The sequence below is a fragment of the Oncorhynchus nerka genome, linkage group LG25 (genome assembly GCF_034236695.1).
Source record: "Oncorhynchus nerka isolate Pitt River linkage group LG25, Oner_Uvic_2.0, whole genome shotgun sequence".
NCBI lineage: Eukaryota > Metazoa > Chordata > Actinopteri > Salmoniformes > Salmonidae > Oncorhynchus > Oncorhynchus nerka.
The window spans coordinates 39,926,033-39,945,333 of NC_088420.1; the positions used below are offsets into that span (position 1 = coordinate 39,926,033).

At 41.6% G+C, this 19,301-nt stretch overlaps 1 protein-coding gene across 1 annotated transcript; it reads right to left on the bottom strand.

Moving 5' to 3' along the window:
- Positions 1 to 880: 880 nt before the first annotated feature.
- Positions 881 to 3,607, bottom strand: LOC115109507 (F-box/LRR-repeat protein 14-like). Its single transcript, XM_029634461.2, has one exon. It carries the CDS (start codon positions 3,045 to 3,047, stop codon positions 1,836 to 1,838), a length of 1,212 nt encoding a protein of 403 aa, XP_029490321.1. The 5' UTR covers positions 3,048 to 3,607; the 3' UTR covers positions 881 to 1,835.
- Positions 3,608 to 19,301: the final 15,694 nt, after the last annotated feature.

Below are 19,301 nucleotides of genomic sequence, written 5' to 3' on the forward strand. Positions count from 1 at the left end.
GTTGGAGACTAGGCTACTGTTTAGGTTCTCTTATCCTGCCCCTTGTCCATAAACCAGGATGTGATTCTAAAGTACTCTCTATGGCCATCTCCCTTTCCAGAAGTCATTACTGACCTGATAAAATCGTAGAGGTAAAAGCAAAGGGTTTCACTGGTCAGCTTTCACCTATCCAGGTCATGAGAACAGTTTTATTTCAGGGAGGAAAAAAAAAAATGTGTCTTTGAAAAAAGTTGCAACGGGGCCCTAGCCTGTGTATCCCTGCCCTTGCCTTAATGTCTGTGGACTCACCAGTCTGTGATAACTTTGTTTTCAACTCTTCATTCAGGAACACAGTGCTGTTAAAGGTGCTACTTCTAAAGTCATGGTTCTCGTTTTTTTTAAACTTTCTTTTGCATTTGTTAAAGAAATGTACTGCCTTCCGTCTGTGTTAATGATGAAAAATGTTACGTAAAATTAAAGCAAAACAGACACGTTTGAGTATTTGCATTTTGTATGTATGTAAATAAACATATCCTATCAGTCTTTCACTCTCTGTGGGGAATTTTGTTTACAGTACTGCCATTGTGCATATTATCAGCATAATTAAGTGTAACATAAAACAAAATGATTTGTCACAGACCAGATAAATGGCACAGTGATGCTGAAATGTTTTAGTTTTTTACCCAATAAATTACTGGGAGGTTATACATATGAAGTGTCCGACCCCAAATGGTTGTTTCTGGACCAGCAGAACTTGTATTAGAGTAAGATAATGGAATGGCCCCTAATGTTCTGAACACCCTGCACCTTCTGCCATATTTAGTACCTGCTTTTTCATAGTAAGGCCCTCCTATAAACCTCAGATGGGCGACAGAACTCAAAATAAACCATTTGCAAAAAAGAAATTCAGCATTTTTATTAATAAATATCACTGTTGTATGAATATAAAACCATTTTAAATGACCCTTTTTAAAAAACACACCAATGATCTTTCCATGAAGGTGTTACAGGAGAAAATATGATGTAGGCTATTGATATGTTGCATACAGACTTCAAATACATGCTCTTGATAACCAAGGGCAAGATAAAGTCTATTTTGCCACTCTCCATTCTAAAGTCCCCAGGGGGGAGAAGGCAGATAGTTTACCCCTGTCATATCCACACTGTTCATGTTTACCAGAAGGAATTAGGAAAGGCAGATTACAATGTTAGATACAGTACAACTCCTCAGGCATTGAAACTACCAATTCAAAAAGGTGTACTTCAAAAACAAACTATTCACTTCAATTTGAAGTACAATGTTCTGGCTTACAGCCATTCATTATAAAACATATATTTATTAACATAAGAAAAATACTTCTTAGTCAAAGCTTCAATCCAAGGCATTAAGGCCTTCATGTGCAGTGTTAAGAGGGACTGTGTTAGAACATAGTTGTTTTGCATGAGTCTATCATCAATACTGGTAAACAGTTAAAGGGAAAGTTGAAAAATGTGGCAGATATCCCATATTTTTTTTGTTTGCATGGAAAGACAGTGGGGTTGTGTCCCAGGCACTCCAGTTTCTTCAATGAATGAGGTAGCTAGTAAAAACCTTATAAAATGTGATACAATGACAGGATAGTTAACATGGAAATAAGGGAGAAAGCAATTATACCAAAATAAGGGGTGGAATAATGCTATGACAGTGAATGTTTAAAAAGGGTTGATCCCTTCTACTAAAATTAAGGTCACAGTATTATAGTTATTAAAAGGTAATGTAAAAGTATACAAACTGACCCGCTCTGGTATTCTATGAAGATGAAAAATAATACACCTTCCACGGTGAAAACCCCCACTTCTTCCTCCCAGCTTGGCTTTCACCTCACTTTCTCACTCTCAGTCATCTGCCAGAGTCCCAGGTTTAACACTTTAAGGCACGGGAGCTGCGTTATCCTCTCCAGCCCCCGCTTGGTGATTTTGGTACAACCGTACAGGTCGATACCGGTGAGCTGCGTCAGGTGGTCGGCGATTAGCTCCAGCCCCTTGTCAGTGATGCGTACGCACTGCCCGATGTTCAGGGTCTTGAGCTCTTGCATCTGGCGCACCATCCGGTTGATCCCGTCGTCACTGATGTGGCAGGAGCACAGGGACAGAGACTTGAGCTGGTACAACCCCTGGGCAATGTAGGCCAGGCTCTGGTCACCTATCTTGTCGCAGAAGGACACGTCGAGGCCAGAAAGCTGTAGAGAACCCATTGCCAGGTGCATGATGCCTGTGTCACTTATGTTGTCACACGACCGCAGGTTGAGGCTCCACAGGTGAGTCATATTCGACAGGTGGATCATGCCGGCGTCCGATATTCCTCCGCAAAAGCTGAGGTTGAGCACCTTGAGATTGGCCAGTCCCTTGGAGACGTGTTTGAGGGACAGGTCCGTCAGCTTTTGGCAGTCTTGCAGGGTCAGCTGCTCCAGAGAGAGGCAGCCTTCGGCAGCGCTTCGGGTCATCCCAGCCAGGTGACCGATGCCCACGTCTGACACATGCCTGCAGCTCCGCAAATTAAGGCTCTTGAGTTTGTGCAAGCCCCAGGCAATGAGCAAAAGGCCTGTGTTGGTGATGTTACTGAGGCCACCGAGTTCCAGCACCTCCAGATTTTTCAGATACTGGGCAATCCTGCCCAGGCTTGAGTCTGTGATTGGTTTGCAGAGGCTGAGGTTGAGGATCAGCAAGGAAGGGATGTCCTGAACAAAAGCATGTCCGAGGCCATTGTCCGTGAGGTTAAAACAGCCACATAGGTTAAGGCTTTCAATGTTTGGCATCCCCTGGATCACGTAGCTCAGGCTGCGCCGCAGGCTGAGGATCTGGACCTTCTTGATGCCCCGGGTATGGAGGCTGGGGAACAGGGACGGATTGGCCCTCCGCAGATGAAGCTTCGCTTCCACCCCCCTCCACACAGACTTGTGGTACGAAGCGTCCCTCCAGGCCGCACACACTTGGGCCACCCTACCTTTGTCCCTTACGTCCAAGTAACTGAAAATCATAGCTAAAATTTCAGGGAAAAGGCCAGATATTTGTGTCTCCATTTCAAACATGTTTGGAAGGGGAGAGGTTAGCCAAAACTAACCAGGTATCCTATTATTCGAGTAGGCTAGCTAACGTTAACTGTTCGCGAAGTTAGCTAATGTAACTCAGAAAAAGAACATGTTCAAAGTCCAGGAATCCCAAGCCAGCTTTACATAATACATATCTGAAAATCCAACGCGAAGTTTTCAGGTTGTGTTATATTATTCCAAATCAACTGAGATGGTTAGCCAACTGCTTCCCATGAAAACGTAGACAACTAGCTGACGTTAGCTTGCCTGGCTAGTAGCCTAGGCTAGCTAGCGAACCATAAGGTGGAAAACAGAGACGGTCAGGCGACTCTACCCATGTTCAAGTCAGATGACGGTTGTCGTTCTTCAAGTGGATCCAGTCGGTCGTTCATTTTCAAAATAAAAACAGAAAATGTATCTCCTAAACCCGCAGTATTCTTTTCTTCTGTGTAATGGGTAAAAGGGCACCGTTTATATTAGCATTTCAGTTCTGTTGATGGATTCATGGCGCTTCTTCCCGTGGCTACGCTGTGCTGCCTTTGTCTGGCCAACCATTTCAAACTGACGACGTAGGAAAAGCAGTGCTTGGTGGGGGGGTACAAAAACAATTAACATTAATATGAGAAGACGTAATAAATGTAATTGGCCGTATTTAATAACATAAATATTAAAAAGTTAGAGATTTTATACATAATCACTTCAGAAATTATTTTAAAGATAATAACCTTTTTTAGGACCACCACATTTTTTTATTTTTGGTTTCGCCCAATTCGCTACAAGTTAGTGGTCCTCTGGAAAATCAATGAAATTAATTTATTTTAATCCATTGTGAATGATAATATATTCTCACAGTGTGAAATAGTATAATGTAACTCTCTGAGGATCCCATATAGCCAGTGGAAATTTCATAAAATGCCTGAATTTTTCCCCACAGATAGAAGGGGTAACTCAGACACGTCACGTGGGCTATTAACCGTTTAGAACGTTTTCTCACTACCAAATATGGTAGTGAGAGGAAGTTCAGTCGGTAGCGGGAAAAGATGCAACTAGGTGAAATTGGTCCGATCTTCTGCACATTGTCTCATCGATTAAACATCTGATCTCAATACATTTTCTGTTCCCAAAACTACAAATCTGTTACGAACACAGTGCCCTAAAATTTCTAGACTTGACGCTATGCCAAAGATTTTTTAGCAGGAGTACAAGGTCGAATTGAGTTTGTGCGCACGCGCACTTCACAGAGGAGGGGTTCCCTAACGGAAATATGCAAATAGGTGCTTACAACGCGCCATTAAACTCGTGCTTGGTTTTGAACCTCCTTGCTTGTTCTGCTCACGATGTAAACGACAGAGATTAATTATCTTGGGTTAGTTATACATTTATTTGATTTCCCTTTTCAAAAACGTCTGTGTCTGTCCAGAGATCACTGACGCGGGGAACTTTGAGGGCCTGGAATAGGCACATTGATATCCCGTTATTATTCGGGATACTAAAGTATTCTGTTTTTGAGATAATCAAAAAACCTTGTATCCAGGTTATGTTAAACCAGTACAAAATGCCAGGGGTATGCTGATTTTAACGGGATGCTGTGGCATATAAACATTTGATCCCGTTTACTGTTATTTTTCGCGGTCTGCGCAGGCTCAGTGGCGCATATCCTGGGTGTTGTGCAGTCTATGGTGTTGTGTTATGATGTTTTCATCTGATTGTCAAACAAATCACTTAAAAAAAGTTGTCTACCTGCACAGTTCGATCCACCATAAAATACCACACTCGCTACTTTCACCCCTAATTTACAAACGTTCTTGCTTGTAATTTCCGACATTTGGTAGGCCATATTACAATTTTGGACATTTGGTAGTCCATTTGTTTGTCAACTACAACAGTTAGAAATAAATCATTTTTCTCCACTTCTGTTCCTGAGACAAAATGTAACCTACATTTGTTGTTTCATTTTACTGCAAGAAATGCATAATTCTGCTGGAGTTAATATTATATTACGCTACATATATATAGGCCTAAAGTCAGTGTTCATTCAGTTACTATTCCATTTAACCCATATGAACTTAAATGAGGAATATTTTGTTTATTCAAGGTACAGGGACACTATAGTTAGATACATGCAGCTTATTTTATGTCATAACTCCAAAATAGTGGAAAGATTGGTCCTGTGCTAAATGTCCAATGTCATCCGTTTGACCAATTTTAAGGAAATTAAAAGCTGAGAAAAATGATTAAACATGTTTCTGCAGTTCGTCTTGGGTGCATATTTTATGTGGTTGAAATACTGTCTGCTTGCATAACAGTCAAAGATTACCCATTAGGCTACATGCACCTTTGCATTTTCTCAAGAGATGCTGACGCTGAAAGAAAGAAATCATATTTCTCCACTCCTGTTCCAGAGATAAAATTAACATTTATTAAATCCTTTTACTGCAAGAAACGCATAATTCCGGCCTCATGAGTGGCACAGCGATCTAAGGCAATGCCGTGCTTGAGGCGTCACTACAGACTCGGGTTCGATCCCAGGCTGTGTCACAACCTGCAGTGACCCGGGGTCCCATGGGGCTGCGTACAATTGGCCCAACGTCGTCCGGATAGAGGAGGGTTTGGCAGGGAGGGATTTACTTGGCTCATTACGACTCCTTGTGGCGGCTGAGCACCTGCAGGCTGACTTCAGTCTTCAGTTGAACATCTTTTCACCAGCACTAATAATCGGGCTGGTGTAAAGAAGCGTGGTTTGGAGGGTCATATTTTGGAGGAGGCATGACTTGACCTTCACCTCTCCCAGGCCGTTGGGGAGTTGCAGCATGAGACAAGATTAAGATTGGGGAGAAAAAATGGGGGTAAAATATAAATATATATATATATATTTTTTTTGCATAATTCCATATGAACTTAAATAAGGAATATTCAGTTTATTCACAGGTATAGGGATACTCATGATTGGGATATCAAAGGTGCAGGTAAACAGCTTATCCCGAATAAGACCTTAAGCAGGATATGAGCTACTATCTGGAATACTATGCGCATGTAAACGTGGTACCTGTTGCAAGTTCGCTAGCCACAGCTTTGGGCTGGACCTTCACAGTTATTGGGCTGGACCCAGTTGATTTGATAGACTACAATGATGCACTTCACTAGTGATAGCTCAAGTTAAGACAGATCCACTCTTAGAAAAAATGGTTCTTTGGCTGTCCCCACAGGATAACCCTTTTTGGTTTCTGGTAGAACAATTTTGAGTTACATGTAGAACCCTCTATACAAAAGGTTCAACCTGCAACAAAAAATGGTTCTTCAAAGGGTTATCTTATGAGGACAGCCAAAGAACACTTTAAGGTTAAAGATAGCACATTTCTTCTAAGAGTGTAGAAAGGGAAGCAGACAGGCAAAGTAGAAAGATTCATGTGATTGAAAGAACCTGCATTTTCATCAGGATATTTCAGTTTGTATGTGTCGTTGTTTTTGTAGGCTATTTTTAATTAGTTGACTATTATAGGCCTACTACTACATTGGCCTAGGCTATCTCTTAGTTCCATGCACTCATGGTGCATCAATGTGTCCATATGGCAGAGGCTGGTGCTCACCCATTAGTGGAATTTTAACTTTAACTTTATGATTTTAATTCAATTTGTATTATTAAGCAAGTGACAATGATCTTGAGAAACGAAAAGTTATTATTGAAATGAAACTGTTCCAAGAAAATGCACATTTGAAAATCATGACTGGCACGCAGATTGGTAGAAATGATAGAAGAAATTAAATTGTAAGCTTCCCCAAACTTGAAACTCACAAACTTGAAACTCAGGTGCAGCCTAGGATTAGACAATTCTGAAAAGAGAGCACATTTCTTTGTGCTGCATAATGACAGGTGTACAGTTGAAGTCGGAAGTTTACATACACCTTAGCCAAATAGATTTAAACTCAGTTTTTCACAATTCCTGACATTTAATCCTAGTAAAAATTCCCTGTCTTAGGTCAGTTAGGATCACCACTTTATTTTAAGAATGTGAAATGTCAGAATAATAGTAGAGAGAATGATTTACTTCAGCTTTTATTTCTTTCATCACATTCCCAGTGGGTCAAAAGTTTACATACACTCAATTAGTATTTGGTAGCATTGTCCTTAAATTGTTTAACTTGGGTCAAACGTTTCAGGTAGCCTTCCACAAGCTTCCCACAATAAGTTGGGTGAATTTTGGCCAATTCCTCCTGACAGAGCTGTCAGGTTTGTAGGCCTCCTTGCTCACACACGCTTTTTCAGTTCTGCCCACACATTTTCTACAGACTTGAGGTCAGGGCTTTGTGATGGCCCTCCAATACCTTGACTTTGTTGTCCTTAAGCCATTTTGCCACAACTTTGGAAGTATGCTTGGGGTCATTGTCCATTTTGGAAGACCCATTTGCGACCAAGCATTAACTTCATGACTGATGTCTTGGGATGTTGCTTCAATATATCCACATAATTTTCCGTCCTCATGATGCCATCTATTTTGTGAAGTGCACAAGTCCCCACAGCAAAGCACCCCCACAACATGATGCTGCCAGGATGGTGTTCTTCGGCTTGCAAGACTCCCCCTTTTTCTTCCAAACATAAATGGTCATTATGGCCAAACAGTTCTATTTTTGTTTCATCAGACCAGAGGACATTTCCCCAAAAAGTACGATCTTTGTCCCCATGTGCAGTTGCAAACCGTAATCTGGCTTTTTTTATGGCGGTTTTGTAGCAGTGGCTTCTTCCTTGCTGAGCGGCCTTTCAGGTTCTGTTGATATAGGACTTGTTTTACTGTGGATATAGATACTTTTGTACCTGTTTCCTCCAGCATCTTCACACGGTCCTTTGCTGTTGTTCTGGGATTGATTTGCACTTTTCACACCAAAGTACGTTCATCTCTAGGAGACAGAACGCATCTCCTTCCTGAGCAGTATGACGGCTGCGTGGTCCCATGGTGTTTATACTTACATACTATTGTTTGTACAGATGAACGTGGTACCTTCAGGCGTTTGGAAATTGCTCCCAAGGATGAACCAGACTTGTGGAGGTCTTGCCTGATTTATTTAGATTTTCCCATGATGTCAAGCAAAGTGGCACTGAGTTAGAAGATAGGCCTTGAAATACATCCACAGGTACACCTCCAATTGACTCAAATGATGTCAATTAGCCTATCAGAGGTTTCTAAAGCCATGACATAATTTTCTGGAATTTTCCAAGCTGTTTAAATGCACAGTCAATTTAGTGTATGTGAACTTCTGACCCACTGGAATTGTGATACAGTGAATTATAAGTGAAATAATCTCTGTTAAACAATTGTTCGAAAAATGTATTTTGTCATCCACAAAGTAGATGTCCTAACCAACTTGCCAAAACTATAGTTTGCTAACAAGAAATTTGTGGAGTGGTCGAAAAACGAGTTTGAACCTAAGTGTATGTAAACTGAATAGATAAGAGCATATCATGAGTGCACTACTTACAAAACAGAGCTGAGAGCTCCCTAAGGCAGAATGGGGCCCATATATAAATAGCCCATGTTGTATTTCTCTTCCCTACTCCAATACCATTATCATGTATATCAATAATGTATCAGAAAAATAGTTTAATCATTTTTTATTGTAACACAAATTCTTGCAGTTTTACCATCTCACTAACAGGGGGTGCTGCAGCACCTTCAGCACCAGTATTTCATTCTGCTATGTCAATTGATGTTTACTGATCATGAAACATATGCAGTTACTTGCTTTATAATGATAGGCCTAGAGCTAGATGTGCGCAATTGTTTTTCATGAAATAATCAGAAATGTGTATTTCTGACTATGCTCTTCAAGAGGTGATGATATTAAAACCAAATAGTTAAGTTATTTACCAATCCCTGGAAAACGGCACACGGTGTTATGCAGGTGAGTGAGGACCCAAAAGCGATTTAACAGAAACAGAGTCTTTTAATGTCCAAACAGGGAAAACATAAATCCTCAATCTTTACAGGAGATGTCCAAACAGGGAAAACATAAATCCTCTATCTTTACAGGAGAGTCCCCCTTCTAGTAGTAGAGGAGAATAGCAGGGCTAGCGGCAACAGACTGCTGGTCCCTCCGGGTAGGCGTGGGCCGTAGAGGACAGAGACACCTGCTCACACGCAGCATCTGATGAAGAGGCAGATTACGACAGGACGGGACAAGGGCAAAGCAAACAAGAATCCGACAAGGACAGAAGCAGAAACAGAGAGAGAAATAGAGACTTAATCAGAGGGCAAAAGAGGGGACAGGTGTGAGAGAGTAAACGAGGTCGTTAGGAGAATGAGGAACAGCTGGGAGCAGGAACGGAACGATAGAGAGAGAGAGAGATAGAGAGAGAGAAAGTAACCTAATACGACCAGCAGGGGGAAACGAAGAGAAGAGAAAGCACAGGGACAAGACATAACATGACAATACATGACACACGGTTGTCAATGATTTTAATGGAACTTGGGGTCTCCTTGCCCTCCAGCAGGCAAATCGACTGCTCTGCACCTTATTGTGACGTTTGATAACGACCTATTGTCTCCTGACTAATCAGAAATGTTGAAAAACCATGAAAAATGGTGAAGCCCCAAAATTGCCCTCCCTGAAAGCCTGTGTTTTAGACATAAGGAAGTGGATGGCGGCAAATGTTCTACTTTTAAACTCTGACAAAACAGTGATGCTAATTCTAGGTTCCAAGAAACAAAGAGATCTGTTGAATCTGACAATCAATCTTGATGGTTGAACAGTCGTCTCAAATAAAACTGTGAAGGACCTCAGCGTTACTCTGGACCCTGATGTCTCTTTTGACAAACATACCAAGACTGTTTCAAGGGCAGCTTTTTTCCATCTTCGTAGCAATGCAAAAATCTGAAACTTTATGTCCAAAAATGATGCAGAAAAATTAATCCATGCTTTTGTCACTTCTAGGTTTGTCAAACGGTGGGTGTAGCTGGTGCATGGAAGTCAGGCGCAGGAGAGCAGAGATGAGTGGACAAAGCACTTTACTCAGGCAATATTTAAAACAGGACACAACCGCGTCACAAGAAACAAATACCCAAAGAACAAGTGAGGCAGCAGAAAGTACACACAACCAAGTACAAAGTACCGGCTGCCACTCTGGACTCTGATGTCTCTTTTGACAAACATATCAAGACTGTTTCAAGGACAGCTTTTTTCCATCTTCGTAGCAATGCAGAAATCTGAAACTTTATGTCCAAAAAATGATGCAGAAAAATTAATCCATGCTTTTGTCACTTCTAGGTTTGTCAAACGGTGGGTGTAGCTGGTGCATGGAAGTCAGGCGCAGGAGAGCAGAGATGAGTGGACAAAGCACTTTACTCAGGCAATATTTAAAACAGGACACAACCGCGTCACAAGAAACAAATACCCAAAGAACAAGTGAGGCAGCAGAAAGTACACACAACCAAGTACAAAGTACTGGCTGCCACAAAGCACGGGTACAAAACAAAACCCGGCGTACACCAGCCGTAAGCGTACCAACCTGACAATAAACAATTTCACACACAGACATGGGGGGAACAGAGGGTTGTATACACAACAAGTAATGAGGGAATGTAAACCAGGTGTGTGGGAAAACAAGACAAAACAAATGGAAAATGAAAGGTGGATCGGCGATGGTTAGAAGACCGGTGACGTCGACCGCAGAACGTCTTCGGCAGAAGTCGTGACAAGGTTAGACTACTGCAATGCTCTACCTTCCGACTACCCGGATAAAGCACTAAATAAACTTCAGTTAGTGCTAAACAAAGCTGCTAGAATCATGACTAGAACCAAAAAAATGTGATCATATTACCCCAGTGCTAGCTCTCTACACTGGCTTCCTGTTAAGGCTAGGGCTGATTTCAAGGTTTATCTGCTAACCTACAAAGCATTACATGGTCTTGCTCCTACATATCTTTCCGGTTTGGTCCTGCCATTACATACCTACACGTACGCTACGGTCACAAGACGCAGGCCTCCTTACTGTCCCTAGAATTTCTAAGCAAACAGCTGGAGGCAGGGCTTTCTCCTATAGAGCTCCATTTTATGGAATAGTCTGCCTATCCATGTGAGAGACGCAGACTCGGTCTCGACCTTTAAGTCTTTATTGAAGACTCATCTCTTCAGTACGTCTTATGATTGAATGTAGTCTGGCCCAGGAGTGTGAAGGTAAACGGAAAGGCACTGGAGCAACGAACCATCCTTGCTGTCTGCCCGGCTGGTTCCCCTCTCTCCACTGGGATTCTCTGCCTCTAACCCTATTACGGGGGCTGAGTCACTGGCTTACTGGTGCTCTTCCATGCTGTCCCTAGGAGGGGTGTGTCACTTCAGTGGGTTGAGTCACTGACGTGATATTCCTGTCAGTGTTGGCGCCCCCCCTTTAGTTCGTGCCGTGGGGGAGATCTTCGTGGGCTATACTCGGCCTTGTCTCAGGATAGTAAGTTGGTGGTTGAACATATCCCTCTAGTGGTGTGTGGGCTGTACTTTGGCAAAGTGGGTGGGGTTATATCCTTCCTATTTGGCCCTGTACGGGGGTATCGGCCACAATGTCTCCCGACCCTTCCTGTCTCAGCCTCCAGTATTTATGCTGCAGTAGTTTATGTGTCGGGGGGCTTGGGTCAGTCTGTTATATATGGAGTATTTCTCCTGTCTTATCCGGTGTCCTGTGTGAATTTTAGTATGCTCTAATTCTCTCTCTCTCTTTCTTTCTTGCTCTCTCTCGGAGGACCTGAGCCCTAGGACCATGCCTCAGGACTACCTGGCCTGATGACTCCTTGCTGTCCCCAGTCCACCTGGTCGTGCTGCTGCTCCAGTTTCAACTGTTCTGCTTGAGGCTATGGAACCCTGACCTGTTCACCGGATGTGCTACCTGTCCCAGACCTGCTGTTTTCAACTCTCTAGAGACAGCAAGAGCGGTAGAGATACTCTGAATGATCAGCTATGAAAAGCCAACTGACATTTACTCCTGAGGTGCTGACCTATTGCACCCTCTACATCCCTGTTGTATGCTGTAGCACTAAGATTTAACAGCCCCAGACTTTTATTCCTCCTCCACCAACTTTACAGTTGGCACTATGCATTTGGGCACGTAGTATTCTCCTAAAATCCACCAAACTCAGATTCGTCCATCCGAAATGCCAGATGGTGAAGCATGATTCATCACCAGACAATGGGTTTCAACTGCTCCAGAGTCCAATGGTGTTGAACTTTACATCACTCTAGCCGACGTGGTGGAGTGGTGTCAACATACAGTGCCTTCAGAAAGTTTTCACACCCCTTTACCTTTTCCACATTTTGTTGTGTTACAGCCTGAATAAAACATTTATTAAATTGAGATTTTGTCTCAATCTCCTTGGCCCTCTCCACTTCCTCTCTCTTCCACAATTGTTCTCTCCCTGTCACTTGCCCCCTCACCCTCCTTGTCCATCTCCATTTCTCTGTCTTCCTGTCTCTCTACCTTCTTCTTCCCCTCTTTCTTCTTTCTCCCTCACTCTGTCCCCCAGCCTCTCTCTCTTCCTCTCCATCTTGCTCATCCTGCACTCCATGCAGGCTCTTCAGCTGCTCCACGGTCTCCTTTAGCCTCTGCACCTCCTTCACCGTCCTCTCCAGTGGTTCTTCCTTTAAAAGTTGCATCACACTGCAGGTACTGGGTGCCACAGAATTCTATGGCATGTTATTTAAGTGTCAGCAATTGTTGACATTAATGCTAGTTAATTCTAGTTTGACCACCAGAGGGCATCTTTGAGAAGTTAAGTTAATTAAATGACATGGAGCTGTGGACCTAAGAGTCCTGTTTACTGTACAGTAGCTGTTTTAGCGTAACTTACTTATTGGCATACAGACCTACTTCAATATACAGTATATCAATCAATCATTCATTCATTTGTGCATGTCATCACACAGTGTAGAAGTCATCCATGTCTTTAAATACATGCAAGTATTTTTGTTATAAAATGAAATAACAAAGGTAGCCTTGAATATTTAAACAATGAATAAACCTCAATATGTCGTCTAAAGTGATTGAGTTCAGGAATACATTTGACTGTTGCCTATGCCTTTGCCAAGGTGGTGGCAAAGGCATAGGATGGGAGGCAGGCTTAAGGTCAAGGGTAGGCAGAGTGGTCAGGCAGGCAGGCTCAGATTCAGGACAGGCAAAGCTCAAAACCAAGAGAGCGAGAAAAAGAGAGACTGGGGAAAAGCAGGAGCTGAGACAAAATGCTGGTTGACTTGGCAAACAAGACGAACTGGTAATGGACAAACAGAGAACACAGGTGTAAGTACCTAGGGGATAATGGTTGAAGATGGGCGACACCTGGAGGAGGATGGAGACAAGCACAAGGACAGGTGAAACAGATCAGGGCATGACAATTAGGGCTTTCAGGAGGAACAAAAATCTACTGGAGACATTTAAAAAATACTGTTAGATTTAGGGTTTATGTAGCTGAGATGTACGGTAGTTGAAATAAACATCTGCATTTCCAAAGAGTATTTTTATCAATATTTTATTAACGAAAAAATAAAGATGTTGATGAAAAAATACTGTACATTAAATGCTTTGTCCTACATTTTGCGGTTGTATGAGGTTTGGAGATAGAAATGTAAAACTTTAGAGCACTTAATACACTACTGTAAATAAAAACACAGCATCTACAGTGGTACAAATCTATTATTGAACTCATTAAGAGGCAGCTTCTAAATGAAAATACCTGCAGATCAATAAACTGTAGGTCTAATTAAATTTAGAGGATTGGAGGATTCTAAATTAATATCTAAGAGGCATTTTTCGTTAGGACAAATCTGGTCTGTGAGAATGTCTAAGGGGCTTTTATATAATTATAATAGAGGGTTAATAATAATAATAATAATTGTTGGATAACAGATCGGCTCTCGGAAGTCATTAAGAGGCTTCAATATGCTTTAAATGCTCCAGGACCACTGACAGTTTTTTTGCCTGATGCAGGACTCTAGTGCCAGAGAAGAGAGACTCTCAGACTGAAAACACCTCCATTAACACCTCCACCGATAGATCAGCGTTCTAACTCCACCTTGATAGCGTGGTTTAATGACAGAATGCTACTATCTACCACTAACTTTTAACGAAAGCTCCACTGTACACACAATACCCCATAATGTCAAAGTGGGATTTTGTTTTCAAAATTTGTACAAATTAATTAAAAATGAAAAGCTGAAATGTTTTGAGTCAATAAGTATTCGATCCCTTTGTAAGTTCTGGAGTAAAGATTCTGCTTAATAAATTGCACGGACTCACTCTTTGTGCAATAATAGTGGTCAACATGACTTTCGAATGACAACATTCACATTTTAGCAGACACTCTTATCCAAAGCAACTAGGACTAAGTGCCTTGCTCAAGAGCACATCAACATATATTTCACCTAGTCAACTTGGGGATTTGAACTAGCAACATTTCAGTTGCTGGCCCGACGCATTTTACCACTAGGCTACCTCATCTCTGTACCCCACACATACAGATAATTGTAAGGTCCCTCAGTCGAGCATTGAATTTCAAACAGATTCAACCACAAAGACAAGGGAGGTTTTCCAATTCCTCACAAAGGATAGATGGGTAAAAAAACACATTTTTAAACAGACACTGAATATCCCTTTCAGCATGGTGAAGTTATTAATTACACTTTGGATAGTGTACAACGTTACAGGCGTCCTTCCTATGTCAGTTGCCGGAGAGGAAGGAAACTGCTCAGGGATTTCACCATGAGGCCAATGGTGACTTTAAAACAGTTGCAGAGTTTAATGGCTGTGATAGGAGAAAACTGAGCATTGATCAACAACATTGTAGTTACTCCAAAATACTAACCTTATTGACAGAGCAAAAAGAAGGAAGCCTGTAAAGAATACAACATTTTCCAAAACATGCATCATGTTTGCTAAAAGGCACTAATGTCATATTGCAAAAAAAATGTGGCAAAGTAATTAACTTTTTGTCCTGAATACAAAGTTTGGGGCAAATCTAATACAACACATTACTGACTACCACTCCATATTTTCAAGCATAGTGGTGGCTGTATCATGTTATGGGTATGCTTGTAATCGTTAAGGACTGGGGAGTTTTTCAGGATAAAAAGTAAACTATATTGAGCTAAGCACAGGCAAAATCCTAGAGGCAATCCTGGTTCAGTCTGCTTTCCTGAAAATAAAAGAGAGCCGCACACTCTAAGAGCTCAGATGCAAAAATGTAATACCAACGCTTTCCACCAGACACACCAGAGATATCTACTGCAGCCCTCATCCGCCACATGCAACACCCGTTCTGCCAGTCACATTCTGTTAAAGGTCCCCAAAGCACACACATCCCTGGGTTGCTCGTCTTTTCAGTTCGCTGCAGCTAGCAACTGGAACGAGCTGCAACAAACACTCAAACTGGACAGTTTTATCTCAATCTCTTCATTCAAAGACTCAATCATGGACACTTACTGACAGTTGTGGCTGCTTTGCGTGATGTATTGTTGTCTCTACCTTCTAGCCCTTTGTGCTGTTGTCTGTGCCCAATAATATTTGTACAATGTTTTGTACTGCTACCATTTTGTGTTGCTACCATGTTCTTGTCATGTTGTGTTGCTACCATGCTGTGTTGTCATGTGTTGCTGCCTTGCTATGTTGTTGTCTTAGGTCTCTCTTTATGTAGTGTTGTCTCTCTTGTTGTGATATGTGTTTTGTCCTATATTTATATGTTATTTTATTTTTATTTTTTTAAACACAGCCCCAGTCCCCGCAGGAGGTCTTTTGCTTTTTGGTAGGTCGTCGTTGTAAATAAGAATATGTTCTTAACTGACTTGCCTAGTTAAATAAAGGTTAAATAAAATAAAAAAATAAAAAAACACTGAAAGATGAATTCACCTTTCCGCAGGACAATAACCTAAAACACAAGGCTAAATCTACACTGGAGTTACTTACTAAGAAGACAGTGATTGTTCCTGAATGGACGAGTTACAATTGTAGCTTAAAATCTACTTGAAAACCTATGGTAAGTCCTGAAAAAGTTTATTTAGCAAGGATCAACAATCGAGCTTGAAGAGTTTTCAAAATAATAATAGGCAAATGTGGCACCTGGAAAGCTCTTAGAGACTTTTTAAAAAACCTTTATTTAACTAGGCAAGTCAGTTAAGAACAAATTCTTATTTTCAATGACAGCCTACCAGGGAACAGTGGGTTAACTGACTTGTTCAGATGCAGAACAACAGATTTTTACCTTGTCAGCTCGGGGATTCAATCTTGCAACCTTTCGGTTACAAGTCCAACGCTCTAACTGCTAGGCTACCTGCCACCCCTTACCCAGAAAGATTCTCAACTGTAATCACTGCCAAAGGTTCTTGTACAAAGTATTGACTCAGGGGTGTGAATACTTACTTAAATGAGATATTTCTATTTTTCAATTAATTTGCATAAATGTCTAAAAACATGTTTTCAATTTGTCACTATGGGGTGTTGTGTGTAGATAGATTCAGGCTGTAACACAACAAAATGTGGAATAAGTCTTATATTTATGAAGGCACTGTACATTTCACAATGCCATAGACTCTCAATATCCCAAGCATTCATACATTTAAAAGGAATAACGTGCCAGAAAAGAATGCTTTCAGTCATTTCTAGGGCTGTCAGAGTTAATCAGTTAACTGTTTGTCATTTTTGTGCACAAATTATTTTTAATTGTGATTAATCGTATTGTCTGAACGCGTTCATAATACACTGAAAACATCCAAAATACACAATATATTCAACTAAAAACTAAATGTCAAAACAGGTTGACATTGCGGTTAAAGAAAGTGTTCTTCATCTGTTTACCAGCGATGAACTCAATTGTATGTTTGTATCATTTGACAGCCATAGTAATTTCATTCTCTGTTGTAATTATACCCCGACTGTTTTATTTGGACCATTTTCCATTTTTGTCTGGTGATCTCTGGACCCAGCTGAATCAAATTATTTCCTTTTCTTTAGTTTTTCTTGTCTCTTTGTTGCCTGTTTGGCCTGGTAAGCATGCAGCACAGTCACAGCTTCATCCACCTTGGAGCGGAGACCCTCTGGAGACTCCAGCATGTAGAGCAGCTCAGAGTTGTCAATCTCCAGCAACATGCCAGTGATCTTTCCTGCCAGACTGGGGTGCATGTTCTGGATGAGCGGGTAGAGGCGTTGACCCAGCATTTCTTTCTGTTCCTGAGGAGGAGCAGCAGCCAGCTTGGAGGCAGTCAGAGGCTCCTGCACATGGACAGCGGGCTGCTTGGAGGCAGTCAGAGGCTCCTGCACATGGACAGCAGGCTGCTTGGAGGCAGTCAGAGGCTCCTGCACATGGACAGCAGGCTGCTGCTTAACTACCTGGGGAAGTGTATGAATGTATGAAGGTTTGCGCACTCCTGCAGCATACTTGTACTGAGGCATGTACACTGGGGTTACAGCAGGTGCAACCTGGGCCGCCATGCGATGAGGGGTCACCATGTGAGACACATTGGGCCTCACAGTGCTGAAGGTCGCTTCCATGTTCTGAAAATATTGTTGTTGGGTTATCCTGCGAGGGCTGGGTCTCCGCCCTGCCAATTGGTTGGAATTGTAATAAGAAGTATGTGGAATGGCACCCATGAAGTAGTCAGAGGGAGGTGCTAAGGGAGAGATGCACTGATTGATTTAAGTCAGCTTGACAATTGGTGTTTTGACAGTTATTTAAATCACAGGTTTATGTATCCATTCCTCAGTAACCCAGAAGATTGAAATGAAAGTCCCCATAATAAAATGTGGGTGCATTTTATCATCTGTTATTATTTGGGCAATTACACACCAGACCACCAGGGGCAGACAGATGGTGGTGGTAAACACACATCAGGTGTTCTATAAAGACAGATGTTTGAACCTATGGTGAGTGTGGATGGTGGGAGAGCTCACTGTTCTTAACACAATCAAAACAACACAAATGAATGCAAGAAAACGCAAGAAACCCCAAACAAGATACAAAGGATTACTACAGTCAACTCTATGGTTCAACATTCATTCAAGGTAACCACTGTTGCTCATTTTGAGGCATGTAAAAAACAAGTCTATTTGATACTTCTCACCTACCTTCCCATGATAGTTTGGCAATTTCCTTCTTGCAGATATCCTCTAGTTGTTCTGTCACCTCAGATACAAAATTGTTCACAAAATGAAAAGATATGTGTGGATTGACAGATATGCTGGGTAAGGCATCAGATCCAGGAGGGACACAGAGAGACTGAAAACTCTGCAGGGAGAAACAGGTTGAAAAACAGAAATGTGGAGATGTTTTATCTAAAGTTTACAAGTTATTTTAGATTTGTTTGCTGATATAGACAGACTGACGTCACCTGGAAGAAATGGATGTGATCCTCTGTGTGTGAAAGCTGCTCCAGCTCAGCATCTCTCCTCCTCAGCTCAGCTATCTCCTGCTCCAGCTGCTCCAGCTGCCTTTTAGCCCGACTCACTTCAGCATTTTCCTGGGCTGTTATCTGTTGCTTCACCTCAGAGTTCCTTCTTTCAATGGAACAGATCAGCTCAGTAAAAATCCTCTCACTGTCCTCCACCGCTACCTGTGCAGAGAACTGTTAGAACATGACAAGAGAGACAACACAACACTACATAAAGAGAGACCTAAGACAACAACATAGCATGGCATCAACACATGACAACACAGTATGGTAGCAACACAAGATGACAAAAACATGGTAGCAACACAACATGGCAGTAGCACAGGGTACAAAGATTATTGGGCACAGACAACAGCACAAAGGGCAAGAAGGTAGAGACAACAATGGTAGGCCTACTGAATGGAAGGAGACCATTAAAACATGTTATTTATGAAATTATATGATTCCATATACAGAAATATTTAATTAGAAAATCAACATTCTCTCTGGGGTACTTGGGGATAAGTAACAGACTAGATTGAAATCACTGAACAACAAATCTAAGTTTTGGATGTATTATTTTCATCCAGTAGGTGGCAGAAAAGTTTAAAGTAGAAATTCGACTTGAATGTCTTTTCTCTCCAAGAAAAGGAGTACTCAACAGCCCGAGAGACGGAGGGAATGAAAGGAAAAGGCAGAAAGAACAGTGTTCTCTTTACTATGGTTTTACTTTTACAGTCATTCTCTCACCTCAAGGACGAAAGGATCATGTGAGAAAAATATAGGCTAAGAAATAAAGTAACCTTTAAAGATTTAAATGAATAAAAAGTACTAATAAAATCGATGGAACAATGTATGGTAACGATTGAC